Raw genomic sequence first — 18,327 nt, 5'->3', positions numbered from 1 at the left:
CGACACACCTGTTTGGAAAGCTTGAATGTTTCGTGAAGCTTCCTTTCGCCACCACTACCTTTGGCATACTGGAGTAAAACATGTTCTCGCCCAGGAACACGGCCACAACCACGGCTCATTTTCCCAGTGGGATTTATTTGTCTTTGGAACCAGGAAGTGTTAAAACCATATACATATATGGTTATGGTTACATATATATATGTCTATGGTTAAAACTACACATAAACAACAAACTTCCGGTCGACCAGAACTCATAGTGTGCTTTTATTTTGATATATTTAAATTTCCGTTATTGTCGTCGCTGTAGCTTTACAATGCTGAGAGCACTGCTCGTTTGAATGCGACAAATGCAACCTTGTCGTACTAATTTTAACAAGCATAATTTAGTGTTTTAGATTGAAACAGCAATGAGAATAGATTATTAACGTAGCCATTCGTTAAAATGGCCTAACTTTGGAAATGTTTTGGGAGAGTAGATGTCTTTTTTGTATAACGTTACCAGTGTTGTTACTTCTGACGCTATGGAAACAGGTAATTTTAACGTTTTGCTATTTCTAATTATCGGGCAAGCCAGTTTCCCCTGTCACACCCATGTTATCTTGGTAAAATATTAAAACAGTAATGCAAGGTACATAGCTAATTTTCTTGCTTCCAGTGCAGATAACGTTCCACCCGTGAGCTAACGTTAGCAACCTAGCTCACTTTACTAGGTAGATGGCGTATTCGAGCTCTTGCTTCCACACTGATACATATTTCTGAAATGGACTACTTAACTTTCCTTTGGAAAGGCAATCGTTGATGTAGGCTGTACATGCTGTAGTGTGCAGCGTTGGGAAGAACTAATGACAGTTTCTATAAAGTTCCAGCAGGGTTGCCAATTCTCACGCTTTTGGCATGGGCCACCCCTGTGTACAGTACATTGCAGTCATAGAAAATGAGCAGCAGGGAATTCACACACACACACACACACACACACACACACACAACGTATTGATTTATCCTTTAACCTTAATGATTCATATAATGGTGTGACTTTTTATTCCACAGACGAGCAAGCGAGGAACCGTTTTCAATCAGAGTTAGAATTTGTTCAGTGTCTGGCCAATCCCAATTACCTGAACTTTCTTGCTCAAAGAGGGTACCTGCGAGATAAGGTATTTGTGAATTACTTGAAATACTTGATTTATTGGAAAGAACCAGAGTATGCCAAATTTCTCAAGTACCCCCACTCCCTCCACATGTTGGAACTACTGCAATATGAACACTTCCGTAAGGAACTTGTGAACGCACAGTGTACCAAGTTTATCGATGAACAGCAGCTCCTGCACTGGCAGCACTACTCCCGCAAGCGCACTCGTCTCCAGCAAGCACTGGCAGAACAGCAACAGCCACAGCAGCACCCACCACATGGAAACGCTGCGTCTAAATGAGAGAAGTCGAAGAGAAGACAAAAGTGCATTATTTCCGTAGCAAAAGAAAATGTGTACATGGGAAAGACCAAACTTTCACCAACAGACTTTCATGGCCATTCATATGGATGAGCTCATAGATCAAGTATTACGTTGAAGTATTACATTGACATCATGTACATTTTTGCAGAGATTCAGCCTTCCACATACACACAAAATGTATGGGATCTCCAACGTAAGACTGTTTCCCTTTGGTTTTGTTATATGTCTGTACTTGATGCGATTATTTGATTAGATTGAAGCTAGTTGACTGAACTGGACTGGTGTGTGTGTGTGAGTGAGTAGTGATATGTTGTACAGTAGAAAAACTAGAACACTTTGAAGACATCCAAGCACGTAACTGCATCCATGTTGCATATGGTTCTATAATTAATGCTGATGCCACATCAGACCTCCAGTCTCCTCCCTGATCCAGTGGCATATTAGAGTGTGTTAACCCAGAAACTCTAGAATTGCAATGGTTAGGCATAATGTATAGGCCTATATGCTGTATGTTCAATTTCAAAACAACTAGAGCAACACTGACTACCTTTAATGGTGTCAACATGACTATGAACTGTGTGTAGAGTAAGTAAACCACTTTCCAGGGGAATTCTTCTCTGGGTGTCACCACGGAAACAGCAACAAAGAGCAATAGGATTTTGCTTATTTATCTGTTCCTACACATATGAAACAACAATTATGTTTCAACAGCCTATTTTTACCAAAATGGTCAAGGTCTTCATCACTGTAGCGTTCCCATTTGTTTTGCCGCACTAAGCTGCCATCACATTCCTGACTAGAGTCAGGAGTGAACAAAAAGGGGTGAGATGGCACTGCCTGTCTTTTCCAGTATTTATTGTAGATATGACAGGAAGAAAAAGAAAAACTAAGGCTTGTGAGTCCCTACACAGGCTGTTCGAATTTTTAAAAGCAGCACTCCCGCAGAAGCAGGCCCAGCGTCTCAAGCCGTCGTCTCTATCTGTCTCCGTCTCAGACTCTGACTGTGAATGTAGCAACTTTGACGTATAGTAACCTGGTTTAGGCAGAACCCCAATCATAAGTCTGCAGGTGGTGCAAGGCTAGCAAAACACACAAGGACGTAGCACCTGCGCCTAAATTTGGTAGAAACATAAATAACTGTGAATTACGAGGTTCAGTTATTCTCAAAAGCAAGACTGGTTATTGTGGTTCCATCAGTATTCAAATATTCTGTGAACAACCCTTATGTCCAGTTGACAAACATTACCAATAACAAGTTTTTGTTTTATGGCTTAGCAAAATCATCTGTACGGTGGTGATTTAAATTATTTTATTGGTATTAGCATGCAGCAAAACTAGCAGGTGTTAACTCTACAACACAAAAGTCTTACACAGTGCATGACAGCATAGTTAATGTTAACCAGAGTTGTTATAGTTTTGACATTTTTATTAGTTTCTATTTTTTATTTAGTCTTTCAGTTTGTTCAGTTAGTTTTATGAGGGCATAGGGGTTATAGCTAACAAACACTAAGACTAAAACAACTATTCATCTAAAAATGACAAATCAATGAACGATGCATACGAAAACAAACAAAAACATAAAGCAGCTTTGTTTTCATTTCCCCCCTTGATTTGCACTGTGGTTGGTATTCCACTTTGTCCTGTTCTGTTTGACTTCTTGGCCTAATAAAAAGGAAATAAATCACATTTGATATCATGCATTCTTTCATCCTAGCTTTTCAGCTTCTACAAATCAAGGCTTTCCGTTTGTTTTCCAATACCTGAAAAACTAAAACGAACACTAAAGCTAAATTTAAAAATGTAACAGTGTAAGGTGGATGGCTGTACCTTTTGATTCTCCATTAATGGAATAATGTAAACTGCTATCAGGTTCTGTGGCTTCAAATATCCTGATTAATTTTCTAACGAAAACATTTATGGATAATAATTGCCTGATCATGGCCTAGCTCTACCATTTGCAAGGATAACGGCTAAGGATAAGGCTGAACAACTCATTAGATAAAATAAGATAAATTATAAACATCCATGCCATATGGCACCTAGTTATCTCAAAGTTAAAGCTTTCAATTAAATTAAATATATTTAATGCTATCCACTGAGTCAGTACTAGCAAGTAGCAAAAATAGGAAGTTCAACGGCATACACTCCAAAAGGCCTTAAAGGCACAGCCCGCAATTCTAGCAAAAGGTTCTTGATATTTTAGCTCAACAGTCGATCAAATGACCCGCCTCCCTTCCATGCTGGAGTTATTTATGGCTCGGGCCGAGCCACTATGTTTGTATACTGTACAGAGCAGGGCTGTGTATGAACATTGGAGTTTTTTGAGTACACACAAAAGGCACAGCTACAGGACCATGAAGACAAATTCATTAAGTTCATTAAGTTTTAAGGTTATATTGCATTAGATTCACGGACTTTAAACAATTCTCAACCATTTCCCATTCCATAAAACCATTTCAATAACATGTTCAAAGTCATTTAGGATCATATTTATTTAGGCCACCATAAGTTGTTTGGTTGTTGATGGTTTAGTAAAGTACAGCTGTCAGTACAAAAATATGAATATGGTATCATATTGCCAATTGTAAAGCATGCTACCTACATGGAAACTTCCCTTTCAGTGAGCTCTCTTTTTCCTGGTTTGGAGGTGAACAGTCATAACTGCTCCAATCATTGTAAGCAGCCCACAGACCAACAGAACCATATAGGCCAAGCCAAAGGGAGAGAGAGGAGTGCCAGTGGATGGCAGTAGAGGTCCTACCAACAAAAGGAAGTGAAATCACTCTTGTGTAACCTTAATCCTACAACTTAACAGTGAATGTGTATAGACAACCACATTGGAAGTTGCATATAAATAAATATTTTATATATAAAGAAGTTGAATTATGCATGTTTGCAAGTCTATTGAGAAGCAGTTACCTTGTTCAGAGTCTACAGCTCGGTAATTAGTTTGATTCACATTTTGTAGTTCCTTTTTGTTTCCAGAGTCTGAAAGACAAGTCATATCCTCAAGTAAAAATACTTTTCATATCACCTCATCCCACCACTAGCTGCTGTTGTAGAAGGCATTCTTACCATGTACAAGTACTCCTGTGACAAACGTCAACACTTTGTCCTTTGTCCTTGTACAGTAGTACAGACCCAGGTAATCGACAGAAATATTTTTGATCGTCAGGGTCACAGCTCTTCCCTTGACACTGGCCTCAGTCCAAAGATCTTTGTCTCGATAAATGACAGCCATCTCTCCGTCGCTGATCAAAGAAGTAACCATCATCACTATTGGTGGTTGTTCGTTGTTCAGCTTTAACCAGGTAATGTCATGGTGGAAAGAAATACTGCACTTAATGTCCACTGTATCCCCCAGACAAACCCCTTTCCTCTCGAAAGCCTCTAGTTGCCTCAACATCACCCAGTAGCCTGTTAATATCATGATTAAATGATTATCATATTATCACATATAGTATATCTGTAACAAAGTGTGGAGTTGTCTTTCAAAGGCCATATGTGAACAATAAGCGAATGATAAGTTAAAACATCAAATGAAATGAAATAATGCAATTCATAACACAGTAATGTTAAATTTACTATTAAAACTAACTAACTTACCAAAAATAGTGATGAACAGATATGGCATTCTGAGACTGTGTGCCCGTTTGAGTGAAATGAAAGAGGTCTGTGGTTTCAGGTTTGCTGTACAGGACCTGTCTTGAGAGGCTACTGACCAATCCTAGTGAAGTTACAAACAGGAACATAGGCATGTGTTCTGATGGAAAGTTCATACATTTGTTTCTTTAGAACTGATGTCTGTAAATCCCCCTCATGTGCATGCATCCACCTACAGACAAACACTGAATATACAATGGTACAAGAGCTATTAGGAATTTACTAAAGCAGCTCTATTGAAGGACTTAACCAGGTAAGCAAAGGCTTCCATATTATAAAATCAAACAATCTTTTGCTAACCTAATGTAATTGTGGTATGAGACAGTGAACAAGTAGACTACTCAGATGTTCGTCAGCTTGGTGGGCTACTCATCATTGCAGACCGAGGGGGTTTCCGGCTATAGGGTTTAGGAAGACCGCCACCTATTTAAGGTAGAGAACTGCAGTTTCCCTGAAACAACTGGTGCTAACTAGGCATGGTAATATTCAAATTTGAATCGATGCACCGGCATTAAAGTTCAGGATGCCATTTTCCCGATTAAAAAAGTGTGCATCGGATACAATTTGGGATGAACTCTAGATACGATTCATTTTTGCATCGGTAAAAAAACTATTTCTTATATGTAATTAATTATTAGCGGAGGTCCCATGCCTTCGAAATTTGACTAATAATTTCAGACTTATCATTTTATATTTAGATTAATTCCTCCTCTCTGTTTCTCAATCGCGCACTCATCTACACTGCAGTCAAATTACACATAACGGACACATCATGGACCTAATCTTCCCGGAGATTGGACAATTTATATATCGTGGTGATCTGCTTGATTGGCCGAAGAGTTTGTTCACCTTTCAAACTTGACAGACCAGGGCGTCGGCAAAATGCAGTCGCGCCGATGCCGTGCGTGTTTACTTGGCCCAGATGCACATGAACCCATATGTGCCGCAGGTAACCGAAGGGTATATGATCACCACCGCACAGAACCCGAAAAAAATCACCTTCAGTAAAAAAAAAAAAAAAAATTGAATAGGCTACTCTTTTCGTGGACACTGCAATAAAGAACAGCCTAAGTATAAATAAATACAATATTGTATCATATAAATATATAAATGTACATATATTTAGTGACTGTTTTCATATAGGCAGCATAACTTTACATTTGAGCACTGTGCATGCTAAAGAGGGAACTACATGCCTTAAGCACACGCCAAACTATGTCACTGCCTAAATATGTGTTGAGCAACACGGAACAATTAAACAGCAAGTCAGGCTTGTTGACATTTGTCGGTAGACGATGGGTGGAGGGTAGACAAGGTATACCCGGAACTTAGAAACGACCTGCATTCATGGAAATAATACTAATGAACGATTGGCTAATACCAGGACCTTTAGTTGTCCTTGAGTAATGATGTCGATTGCCTGACTTTTATTGTTGTGTCACGTTTAACGCTGCTGTTCAACATTAATAGTACCCGAATTATACTTGTGGTGGAGCAATTTATTTGTATGCAATCGCTGGCGGTAAATAACGTAAAGGACTGATATTACACATCACAAACACACTTCCGGGTATACCGATCATCTATATGAAAGGGTATACCCTTTGGGTTAACTGGCTAACTTACATTTATGTCAAATACTTGCAAGGTAGGTCGCTTAATGTTGGACCTACATTTGTTTTAATGGGTTGGGATTTACTTTCAGAAGTATTTAGTACAATAACACAACCAAGGTATTAGTTTCCAAGGAGTAGGCTATTATGTCAGTCTTGCATTGAGAGATTAAAACACAATGATTAATAATTACATGAAAGTAGGGGGTCATGTGATGTGGAGAGTTCTCTTATTTATTTATTATTTATATTTACCCCAGATGTGTGGTGTGCGGTCAGATCCACATGTAAAACACAATAAAACTTCAATAATACATTTTATGTAAAACGCCAGATCATTCAAACAGACTATGATACGCTATACTGTCTTTTCTGTTTCCTGTAACAGATTGAGCAGTAGTGATGAGGACGAGGATGCGGCAGCACAACCTCCTCCATTTCCAGCCAGTGCAAAAGCCCCAGGACATGTTCTTGCAGCACCCCTCATCTCACCACCTAGAGGGAGTCTGTGGTTCCCAGGCCCTGCTACACAGAACATCACAGCAGCTGGAGGGAGCAAGAGTCAGGCAGCAGACTTATTCCAGGTGCTGTGATGTTCTGTTGGCTGGATTGAATCTGGTCCCTTGCAACACAGAACATAATTGAGTCTAGTCTCCAGCCCTAGCTACAAAGAACATCACAGCACCTGGACTACGCCTGGTTTACAGCCCCTGCTACAGCACCACTGTGATAAGGAGTGCTTCAGGCAACTGCCCTGGGCCTCTGCCTTTATTTTTAATACTTGTGTTGCTTTTGAAACACACACACACACACACACACACACACTATTATCAGTCGGAGGCACTTTGTGATTCCTAGCCCCTGCTATAAACATCACAGTACCTGGATCAAGTCTGGTCCCTGGCTCCTTCTACACAGAACATTACAGTCCCTGCTACAGACAATGCAAGGCCTGGACCACTTTTTTCTCTTGTATAAATACATAGACACACTCACACCCACACCACAGCACCTGGAAGTAGTCTAGTCAGTGGTCCCCAGTCCCTGCCATAAAAATGAAATATTTAATAAAATAAAAAATGTTAATTTAGAAAAAAAGAATTGTATTAAAACATTATATGACATATGAAATATGACATGTGCCTCCGAACAGATGCCAGCGTAAGAACATAAGAAACCGCGGGGTTTAGGTAAAGAGTTGTCTGAGACCTTGGATACCACTCTTGAGGCAAGTGACAGGCAGTTGTTCGTCTTTTTTATTCTTTAGCATATTGTTAGCGACATCTTTATTTTGACCAGACAAGCCAACGGTTCGTTATAAAAGACCGACTGATAACTACATTTTAACTCACCAAACGGTTTGCCTAGGTTTTCTACTGACTCTTATTTCTGCCGATTTTGCGAAAACCCTTCCGTAGGGATTTTTCTTTGGAACCAGGAAGTGTTAAAATGCCAACACTAAAAACTACAAACTTCCTATCGACTCCCATACTCTATTCACACACGGGTCTGGTTTTTGACAGGCGACATCAAAAGCTTGAGGTCACTTATTGATGACGTACACTTCATTGGGTTATGGCTGAAGTTCCGTAGACTCCAGAGCAGACCAGCATTTCTGAATAAATCCAACAATAAGTGTGTTGTTTGCCATAATAGTTGTTTTGCAACGGTTATCAGGTGACAAAGAACACAAGGTAGAAGTCGTTTCAGGAGGCAGATGAAGGTGAGTTTAAATAGTGTTACCTAGTTAGTTATCCTAACTAGCTAGTTTTTAGCCTAGCCAGAAATAATCTGTCAAATCAAATCAAGCTATCGTGCTGGTGGGTGACATGCTGTAACGTTATGTTCTTGATTTCCTGTTAACGTTAATTCGCAGGAATTGTGCAAAGGAAAGTTAGCCTGCTGACGATAGAATGTTACGCTAGGCAACATTGTTGCGACGTATCTAATGCATGGTGTCTCAACTATGGCATACTGCTAGTTTAAGCTTAAGGGTAGAACGTTAATGTTTTCATGAACACTTGACTGGCTGGTCTTATCCACTGAGTAGCTGACCAACCAGCAAGCCTGATCCCTGGTTGTTTCAGTGAATGACACTGTTGTTGGCTAATTGTAATCTTAACCTCCATGTTCCAAACCAGGTAACGTTATTCTGTTTGGCGTACATATTTGACTTTCCCATAACCATCTGTTCAATCGGAGGACTCCGACTAGCTTAGTGTAGAACATTTCCACTGATCACATAGGTGGTTGTTAGTTCACTAGTTCAATAGGTTTGCATGTCAGTTATGGTTAACCCACTGTGAACGTTTTCTAGCTCGACCTGTCAGAATGTTAGTCATTATCCAAACTCTTAGCTCTAACACATAAGTTAGCATGTAAGCTCTACCAAGTACTTTTTGTTAGCATTCGGTAACACGTCGACTATTAAAGCAGCACTAAGGGGTTTTTGGTCGAAAATTAGCAATCTCACTACTGAAAAGGCATGCAAAAACCTTGCAAACACTAACAAAATCACATTTGACACAGGTAAAACACTTGCTAGAATGTTAACACGTAGGTTCTGGCAATATGCTTGGCGATGTCGTGCTGTAAAAGCTTATTTTACATTTTCGCGAAGTAGTCTGACCCAGACCATCGAACTGCATAGTGCAACATAGGCAGCTAGTTGGAACGACAGGTGTGTTTATCCGTCTTTCACGTGACCATATACCATGGCTATTAATTTGAAGATGATAGAAGTACTATTTGCTTATAAAAACATGCTTCCGTAAGTGGCAAATTGTTGCCTACTGTCTTTTGAATCTGTCATGATTACTTGATTGTCTCAGGATGGCTGGAGTGTTCGACATTGACTTGGAGTCTGAAGACGTCAGTAATGATGAGGTAAGTGCATTAGTAGCTCGCAACATCGACAGCGTCAAGTTATCCGCCACTTTTTTTTTACGGTAAGTGTCAACCCATAGGTGTACTCATTAGCACAGATGATTTTCATTAACCATTTCCCAGCTGCCTGAACACATGATATGGTAATGTTAAGTAGGCTAGCTAGCCAGAAGGTTAACATACATCTCTAACTTCGGGGGGAATTAATGTACTGCCCTGCGGTTGTGCAGCAACACTTGCCTTCCGTGAGCTGTGAGTGGCAACTATGCATCTCTGATCATCTGTTCTGATGTAGTTCAGCTCATTCAAGTCCTTGAATCTTGTGTGGTAGAAACATGAAAGTCCTGTTCATGTAGTATTGTCATTGCTCTTCAACGGCAGAGGTGGATTATGGACAACGGTGATGACTTGGTCATTGCAGCAGAGGCCCCATGGGTTCTTTGTATCTAGATCCTCTCATGTTGCTCCAGGGGGGTTGGTAATGGACCGTTGGCTATGAAAGACAAACAAAGAAAAACAGTGACAGCATCACAAAATCCATAGAATGTGGCATTTCATTCATAGAACAAGAACAAACAAACTCAGACACAACATTGAACATTAAAGGAAACTGCCTAACCATTAGGGTTCAGACTTTATCATTAACCCATATTTCATAGCCACGTCCATAACCAAACATCATCACTAATGCCACTGTATCATGATGATTGCAACCATAATCATAGTTCTTCTGCCTGAACATTAAAGGAAACTGCCTAACAATTAGGGTTCAGACTTTATCCTTAACCCATATTTCATAGCCACGTCCATAACCAAACATCATCTCTAATGCCACTGTATCATGATGATTGGAACCATAATCATAGTTCTTCTGCCTGTGCTTTAGAAGGGATGGTTGTTCTAGAGGCACACATTGTGTGCAATGGTTTAAATTAGGCGATTTCGTTTTTCCCTGTACCTTGACTGCAGTATTAGAAAGTGTCAACACCTGGTGTGCTTTCTCACACTTAGCCTGTGATGGGTGGTCACCTACTGATCAGTCATCAAAGTATGTCCCCAGTCACGTGGCTCTGGTTGTGTCTTCACCACTTCTTCTGTTTGAACTGCTCTTGTCATCTCTGTACAGTATTGATTCTCAACTGAGGCGTCGTTTACACAGAGTCTAGTTTGCCTGAATCCGGAGAGAAATGTCTCCGGATCGACCTTTCGTCTACACGAACAAGGCGGATCCGCACACTGAATCCGCACTCTTTCGAATCGGGGGTCCAAAGTGTGTAGATTCGAATCTATCCGCGGATTGGTGTTCGTCTGCACGCCGATCCGCAACCCTTTCTAATCTGATGATGTCATTGCCCCACGTGATCGCCTCGCAACCTCAGGCGGAACCCTTATTAACCCCACTGCGTCACTTCATAACAGCAACAACATAAACTAAATGTATATGACGTGGCGCCTTTTTCGTGACTTACATTTTTCTACTGTACTTAGTTGTTTGTATTGGGATAGTGTGCTGCTCTACCTACATGTGGATAGTTTTTCGTGGTCTTATTTAGCCAGTTGGACGTAATTTTTGATACCAGCCAGAACAACGGACACGACCGGCATTATTTAATAACTGAATCTGACGTGAAAAGATTTGTATTATAGACGGAATTTTCAAAACGGTCTATAATAAAGATGAATGTTATGTTAGCTCTAGTCCTGTCACGCACCAACAATTTGTCATCTTTTGAACTCTGATATGTCTCCCATTATGTTGTGTGGATTGCAATATTTTATGTACAGCTGTGCTATAGCTCTACTAATTCAACCTTCACATTCTGCCACAAGGCCGTGCATATATAGGTGTGAAACCTCAATCACTATATTGGCCAGTGTTTCAGTTTCATTGTCCAATCCCTGTATATATAAAGAATTAACTAAATCTACTGACTCAATTTAGATAAATATTCATTTAAACCATATACATTGGAAGTAGAAGTCAAGAGTCAGTAACAACTTGTTTTTCCCTTCCCCAAATGTTTTGTAGGATGAAGTTTTTGACTTCACCGTAACCGAAACTGAACCGTAGGTATTTCTTTTCTGTACTTTGTTTACTAAGGAAAATAAGAGATTATCCACACATTGATTTTAATCTCTATCCTTAAGGGTTCAAATAGAGGAGGTTGAACTGACTAGTGCCAGTGTGAACAGAAATAGCGAGAGGGTTGGCCCGGACTGTTTCGAGCTACTCACTGTACTTGGAAAAGGAGGTTATGGCAAGGTATGGTATTATTCCACATTTTATTACATGTCCTGTTGACTCATGGCAAACTGTCATTACAAATGACAGTAAAATGTTGTACTGTATGTATAGATATATTTCTTCAGCATGGAGCTTGCACTAAGGGCTTTGTTTATTGGACAGGTCTTCCAAGTGAGGAAGGTTCAGGGTCCACAGACGGGCAAAATATTTGCCATGAAGGTCTTAAAGAAGGTACCATAGATTTATGTCTTAAAGAAGGTACCATAGATGTATGTCTTATAGAATGAAGCAAATGCAGATATCTTTACTATGATTCACGTTTCTCGTTTTACTTTTCTCCTTTCCTCAATAATCTATTCCTTTCTTAGGCCAAGATTGTATGTAATGCAAAAGATACAGCACACACTCGTGCAGAGCGTGAGATTCTGGAGACAGTGGGGCACCCGTTTATAGTGGAACTGTGGTATGCGTTTCAGACAGGAGGGAAGCTTTACCTCATTCTGGAATGTCTCAGTGGTGAGTGAGACTGATAACTGATACAAAGAAGCCAGGGAGGGGTCTGGCCTGGAATAAAACCAACAAAGCAAGAGTGAACTGGGTAGAAGGAGCCATATGGGGGATGGAGGTAGGGGGCGACAGTGGTACAGTGGTAGAGAAGTCGTTTAGTAATCAGAAGGTTGCTAGTTCGATTCCCTGTCGAAGTGTCCTTGAGTAAGACACTGAACCCCTAATTGCTCCTGATGTGCAGTGTGCCATCAGTGTAAATGTAAAAAATGTGTATACATTGTAAGTCGCTTTGGATAAAAGCGTCTGCTAAATGACTAAATGTAAATGTAATGGAAGTGAGGGAGACACCTGTTAATGACGAGGATCTTAATTTACATTTACATTTAGTCATTTAGCAGACGCTTTTATCCAAAGCGACTTACATATGTGCGACTTACAATGTATACACATTTTACATTTACACTGATGGCACACTGCACATCAGGAGCAATTAGGGGTTCAGTGCCTTGCTCAAGGACACTTCGACAGGGAATCGAACTAGCAACCTTCTGATTACTAAACGACTTCTTTACCTCCTGTACCACTGCCGCCCCGCTAATTCTAGATCCTTCATGCCAATCCAATTGGATTTAGTGTGTGTGGTATTAGAATCTTACTCCAGAAAAGTGGTCAGGACTGTTACTTGGCCCGCTGTCACATAGTCGTCACGTTGAGTTTAAACACTCTATTCAGGCAGCGTAGTGGAAGGGGCCGTAGTCAGTCTGGAATTAAACTCTGGCATGTGAGGATGTTACATTTATTTCTTGCCAGTGTCTAGACTTGCATATCCATGGACTCACCCAACTATGAACATTGCCTGAAACTGCTACCACCTTCTGTATCCATGTGTGAAATGCATCGTCTGCATTACACATTTGTTTTTTTTCTCTTTCCTTTACTCGTGTCTCATTGCTCAGCTCTCAGTCTCCTTGTTTTGTTTTAGGAGGGGAGCTATTCATGCAGTTGGAAAAAGAGGGGATCTTCATGGAAGACACAGCCTGGTGAGTAAAAGGCCTCCCCCCTCAATGAAAGGATGTGAGATTTTGATGGAATGCCACTTCCAAAAGAAAAAAAATGAAAGTTGGGAACTTCAAGACATTTCCATGTGCACATACATACAGTCTCTCTCTTTCTCTCTCTGTCTCATACATACATGGACTTCTGCCAATGCACAATTTTATTAATTTAATTCTCACTTTTGGTAAGTCATTGTTGATTTGACATGACCGGAATTTAGCAATGGATTTAAGTGTTTTTATGTTCTTGTTTGTTAATTAAGTAATTACCCAATCGGTTAATTAATTATATAACCTAATAATCACTTACATCATTCTCTATTACCCCATAGCTTTTATCTGGGAGAAATAACTCTGGCTCTTGGCCACCTCCACTCTAATGGCATCATATACAGAGACCTGAAACCAGAAAACATTATGCTGAACCACCAAGGTGTGTGTGAGTATGTCCATGTGTTCATGCAATAAAGGTAGACGAGGAGCCTTGGCCTGGGCTCCCATGCTGCATGCTGTTCTTACATGTTCTGCATTTCAACACGTGTGGCTTTCCCTCTGTCTTTAGGACACATCAAGCTGACTGACTTTGGCCTGTGCAAGGAGTCTATTCATGACGGGGCAGTCACACACACCTTCTGTGGGACCATAGAGTATATGTGAGTTCTGCCTTGTATGGGGAACACACACACACACACACACACACACATTCCTGGGAGTCTTATTCACATTAATCTATTATGGAGATGCAAGGCCAGAAGTCTCTTTGCCACATCGTTATGATCACATATGTCTGAGGACAACTTGTTCATGGTGGTATATTTTAAAATATATTGCTTACCTGTAAGTGCTAGTTGTGAATTCCATTTTAACTCGTGCCACACCATCGTTGTTATGTGTGCAGTTTTGCCAACTGGTGGTGAATTTTCCAAAGACTATGCTAAATGTAACGGCAGCCAGCGGGTACAGTACTGTGCAGTGACTAAACCTCACTCCCCTACACCTTAAGAGATGTTTTAGCAACAGACACCCCATGGGTTTAAGCCTCCTTGCTAGCACAACCACCTCCCATGCCCGAGGTTCGAGTTCGGGTTCGAGGTTCAAGTTCGAGTCTGGTGCTGTATGCTGGTCTGAATGTTATTGGCTGAGTCCCATCTGTACGACTTGTGAAGTGTCTGTCTGCCTGTCTGTCTGTCTGCCTGTCTGTCTGTCAGGGCGCCAGAGATCCTTACACGCTCAGGACACAACAGATCAGTGGACTGGTGGAGTCTTGGGGCCCTGATGTATGACATGATGACTGGCTCGGTGAGTGAGGAAAGGCGTATGAGAGAAATGGATGGTTGCGAGAAGAAAGGGTCACAATTCATGCAAAATGTATGCAAGACTGCATGTATGAACAGTAGTAATTGAGTAATCTCTGACTGAAATGTTTAGATTGTACTGTAATTCTACATTAGTCCTGGTAAGCTCTGTGTCAGGTAAAGTTATGTGTTCATTTCTCTACTTTTCTCTTTTGTCTGTTAGCCTCCTTTCACTGCAGAGAACAGGAAGAAGACAATTGACCGGATTCTCAAGTGCAAGCTCAATCTACCACCCTACCTCACAGCTGATGCCCGTGACATGATCAAAAAGGTGCAGTTTCTCACCTCGCATGTTCATTTCCTGCACCAAACCAAAGGACAAACACAGTTAGGACTGGGCAATCAGACCTTGAAACTGTATCAAATTGCATCACTAAATACCAACCTTCATATTTTTTAAATAACTAATATCATGGCTTAAATGCTGCTGTTATAATATTTTATGTTATATTATAGTATATGTTTTGTACTGCTTTTAACTATTTAAAAATATATATATATTCTGCACATGCATCTCAGTTCATTGCTATTACATTAACTAGATAATAAACAGAAATGTGAATTGTGTGTCATGGACATTGATGCAATACTCAGCCAGAAACAGCCGTGGTGGCCAGGTCACATGTGACATTAAGCTTAATTTATGGTCTGCCTTTTACGCAGGCACGCAAGCACGCAAGAGCCCCTTGCGTCGTTGCAAGCCCCCTCCGAGCACCTCTTGCGTGCGCCTCCCAAATTTCCGACAAGGCTACGCAAGCCGCAGGGCTGCGATTGGTCCAGCCTATCGCTGTTTACCTTGTAGGCAGTAGCATGCTAACATTAGATAGCTGGCTCAGACACCTCGCAAATCCCCTCAGACGTATTTTTCAGTTAAAATAACGGGTTTTTTACATTGCACAGTGTCTATTTCTCAGTAACTTAAAAAAAATCTATACAGAAAAGAGTCAAACAAACAACTTTTAAATCGCTGTTTACCTTGTGGGTAGTAGCATTAGATAGCTGGCTCAGACACCTCGCAAATCCCCTCAGACGTATTTTACTATAAATGTTCACGAGTCCGTCAAAGTAACTGCGTGACCACGCAGTCGCAGAAGCATATATCGGCCTTTAGTATGTGCACTCATGTTGTACCCAGTATACGGCTTTTGTTAAGAATGGGATTAGTCAGAAGAGTGTGAACTGAGTTAACAACTGAGTATTTACAAAATGCCCAGGAGACCACATAGTAGAGTGGAGATATACAATAATAAATATAATAAAATCTTTTAATAATAAAAACTTTTCATCAGTGTCAGTAATTTTCTGCATGTTGCATATGTGGTCCAACTCATCTACCGTAATATGTGCTACAACCTTTGCATTGTTTGTTTAGTTAGCAACTCTCCCTTTCCCCTTCCGCGTGTCTCTTCTGTAATCACTATCTTTCTCACCCTCCCTCCCTTTCTCTCACTCCTCTCTATAGCTGCTGAGGAAGAGTCCATCTCAGAGGCTAGGCTCAAGTGGGGCCGACTGTGAAGATATTAAGGTGAACACATCTCCACTTTACCTCTCTGGAGAAGGCTGTTGATAACAGATATGTGAGAATAGCTTGGATGCATGCAGGACATATGTGTGCATGTAAGAATCTTACATTTTTGTGACTTCTACAGAAACATCCTTTCTTCCGGCACGTCAACTGGGACGACCTTTTGAACAAGTGCATAGAGCCACCCTACAAGCCAACCCTGGTACAGCATCTCCCGCCAATAGTTCTGCTGCAGGACATCTTGTGAAGAGGACTTTGGCAGTCTTTGAAGAGCTAACCCTTTTCTGTTATTTCCTGTTCATACTCATCCCTCCCTTTTTTTCATTCTCTGCCTTTCATTCTCTCTTGCCTTCACCCCCCATTCTCCCCTAAGCAATCAGACGAAGATGTCAGTCAGTTTGACACGCGCTTCACCCGGCAGACTCCTGTGGACAGCCCCGACGACACCACTCTGAGTGGGAGTGCAGATCATGCCTTTGCTGTAAGACACTCACACAAAATATGTGCACAGCCATGCTCCCAGCCATGCTCCCAGCCACCCCCACACACACACACACGTTCGCATTGCTGTGACATTCACATAGCTGGTTATAAATGTTGTATGCGTTGCATAATATATTTCTGCATTTAAACTTAAGTTGTTCATGTACTGTACAGTGTATGTACTCACATAACATAGGACATGGATATTGACTTGCTCATGTTTCTTTGCCCTCAATGGGATTTTTTACCTTAAAGGGTTTTACCTATGTGGCCCCGTCTGTGCTGGAGAGTTTGAAAGAGGGCTTCTCTTTTGAGCCCCGACCTCGCCCTGTACGCCGCCACACCAGCAGCCCTCACACGCCTATTAGGTAATTCACACTTCTGCACATCAAGCCACCCTAGCACGCCGTCGTCCATGCATAGAAACACGCACTTCTCTCTTCCCTCGGTCATTCATGGGTTTGTATTTTGTTGTGGATGGACAATGTAAACAATCTCATAGCTACCTTGTAACCAGTATGAGAAGCACAGTTCAGCACTGGATTTACTCATGCACTGGATTTACCCCAGGAATAGGAAGTGGCTACGCTAGTAAGGAGGCTTAAACTCATTTTCTTTTTTTTGTGTCTTCCTCTTCAGCCCTCTGAAGTTCTCTCTCACCGAGCCCTTCAAGACTAGTATGGACGTAGAGTCAGACTCTTCCATTCAGAGCCCACCTCCACCTCCACCTCCATCCAAAGACAACTGTGCCACTCAGCCAATCAGGACACCTGGTCGCAACAAGAATAAGGGCCACAGGAGTGGCCGATGAAACAGCAACTTCACCAGAGAATCATCTCAGGGGCCGTGTTTCCTCTTTTGTGCGAGTTTCACTTTGCAATCCACTTCCTTTCCCCCTCGATGGTCAAGACCAATTCCTTACTGCCAAAGCATTTTGACACTGACACGAAGGGACTACCATTTCATGAATGTATAAGGTAGTACTGATTCATGCCTGTGTCTCATCATGGTTCTGCGCTCAGTATTCATTACTTTAAAATACAGAAAACCGAGCTGTCTGAATGTACTGTCACTACACAGACGAATACATTTGAAATTATGGTTGTTATTTTTGGACATTTTCATTCTGGAAAAGTACTTTTCTCTATGCTGCTTTTACCACTGTGATGCAGTCAGACCTGTAAATGAGTCAAGCATTTCATTTGGTTGCTGTAGTAACCAAATGGACATTCTATCATGTCACTGTGAGATTTTGGAATGAGAAAAAGGTGGTGTGGAATGCAGTATAAAATGCTGTTGTACATGGAATAGTTAAAGACGTTGTGTGCTTGTATTATTTAATTTAAAGGTATTATTGTGAATTGATTAACTGAACTACATGGGATCTTTGGGGTGGAGAGTGTTTTAAGAAATTTTACGCTCACGTTTTCGGTCTCAAATCAATTATTTTCTTGTATCACTAATTCACCTGAAAAAGGCTTTGGGGTGTTGCATATGTTAATATGATAAAATAAATGAAAATTCATAAGCTGATCACATTAGGG

The 18,327-nt window shown here is 41.0% G+C and overlaps 2 protein-coding genes across 4 annotated transcripts; both read left to right on the top strand.

Moving 5' to 3' along the window:
* The first annotated feature begins 280 nt into the window (after window positions 1-280).
* Window positions 281-3,137, top strand: LOC105899203 (mediator of RNA polymerase II transcription subunit 31-like). Its single transcript, XM_012826350.2, has 2 exons — window positions 281-531; window positions 1,048-3,137. Exons 1-2 carry the CDS (start codon window positions 477-479, stop codon window positions 1,428-1,430), a joined length of 438 nt encoding a protein of 145 aa, XP_012681804.1. The 5' UTR covers window positions 281-476; the 3' UTR covers window positions 1,431-3,137.
* A 4,996-nt stretch (window positions 3,138-8,133) lies between these two features.
* Window positions 8,134-18,321, top strand: LOC105899237 (ribosomal protein S6 kinase beta-2). Of its 3 annotated transcripts, none has more exons than XM_012826398.3 (16): window positions 8,134-8,450; window positions 9,559-9,613; window positions 11,643-11,680; window positions 11,762-11,876; window positions 12,021-12,089; window positions 12,227-12,374; window positions 13,348-13,405; window positions 13,753-13,853; window positions 13,983-14,073; window positions 14,629-14,719; window positions 14,939-15,046; window positions 16,238-16,300; window positions 16,425-16,502; window positions 16,674-16,781; window positions 17,039-17,151; window positions 17,423-18,321. In XM_012826398.3, exons 2-16 carry the CDS (start codon window positions 9,560-9,562, stop codon window positions 17,592-17,594), a joined length of 1,407 nt encoding a protein of 468 aa, XP_012681852.2. In that variant the 5' UTR covers window positions 8,134-8,450; window position 9,559; the 3' UTR covers window positions 17,595-18,321. The 3 variants fall into 3 exon arrangements, with proteins under 3 accessions (XP_012681852.2, XP_031415835.1, XP_031415837.1); XM_031559975.2 differs by lacking the exon at window positions 8,134-8,450 and adding an exon at window positions 8,523-8,868; XM_031559977.2 differs by lacking the exon at window positions 8,134-8,450 and adding an exon at window positions 9,140-9,407.
* Window positions 18,322-18,327: the final 6 nt, after the last annotated feature.

This window comes from Clupea harengus, chromosome 22, assembly GCF_900700415.2.
Source record: "Clupea harengus chromosome 22, Ch_v2.0.2, whole genome shotgun sequence".
Lineage (NCBI taxonomy): Eukaryota > Metazoa > Chordata > Actinopteri > Clupeiformes > Clupeidae > Clupea > Clupea harengus.
The sequence above is the reverse complement of the archived record's forward strand: the minus strand, read 5'-3'. Positions and strand labels throughout refer to the sequence as shown.

What these genes read in the sequence shown, in the direction of transcription:
- LOC105899203 (XM_012826350.2), top strand. Translation starts at nt 477, where the DNA reads ATGTCTTTTTTGTATAACGTTACCAGTGTTGTTACTTCTGACGCTATG. An exon ending in TTCTGACGCTATGGAAACAG is followed by an intron (nt 532 to 1,047) that starts GTAATTTTAACG and finishes TTTATTCCACAG; the next exon opens with ACGAGCAAGCGAGGAACCGT.
- LOC105899237 (XM_031559975.2), top strand. An exon ending in GAAAAGGAGGTTATGGCAAG is followed by an intron (nt 11,877 to 12,020) that starts GTATGGTATTAT and finishes TTTATTGGACAG; the next exon opens with GTCTTCCAAGTGAGGAAGGT. An exon ending in CCATGAAGGTCTTAAAGAAG is followed by an intron (nt 12,090 to 12,226) that starts GTACCATAGATT and finishes TTCCTTTCTTAG; the next exon opens with GCCAAGATTGTATGTAATGC.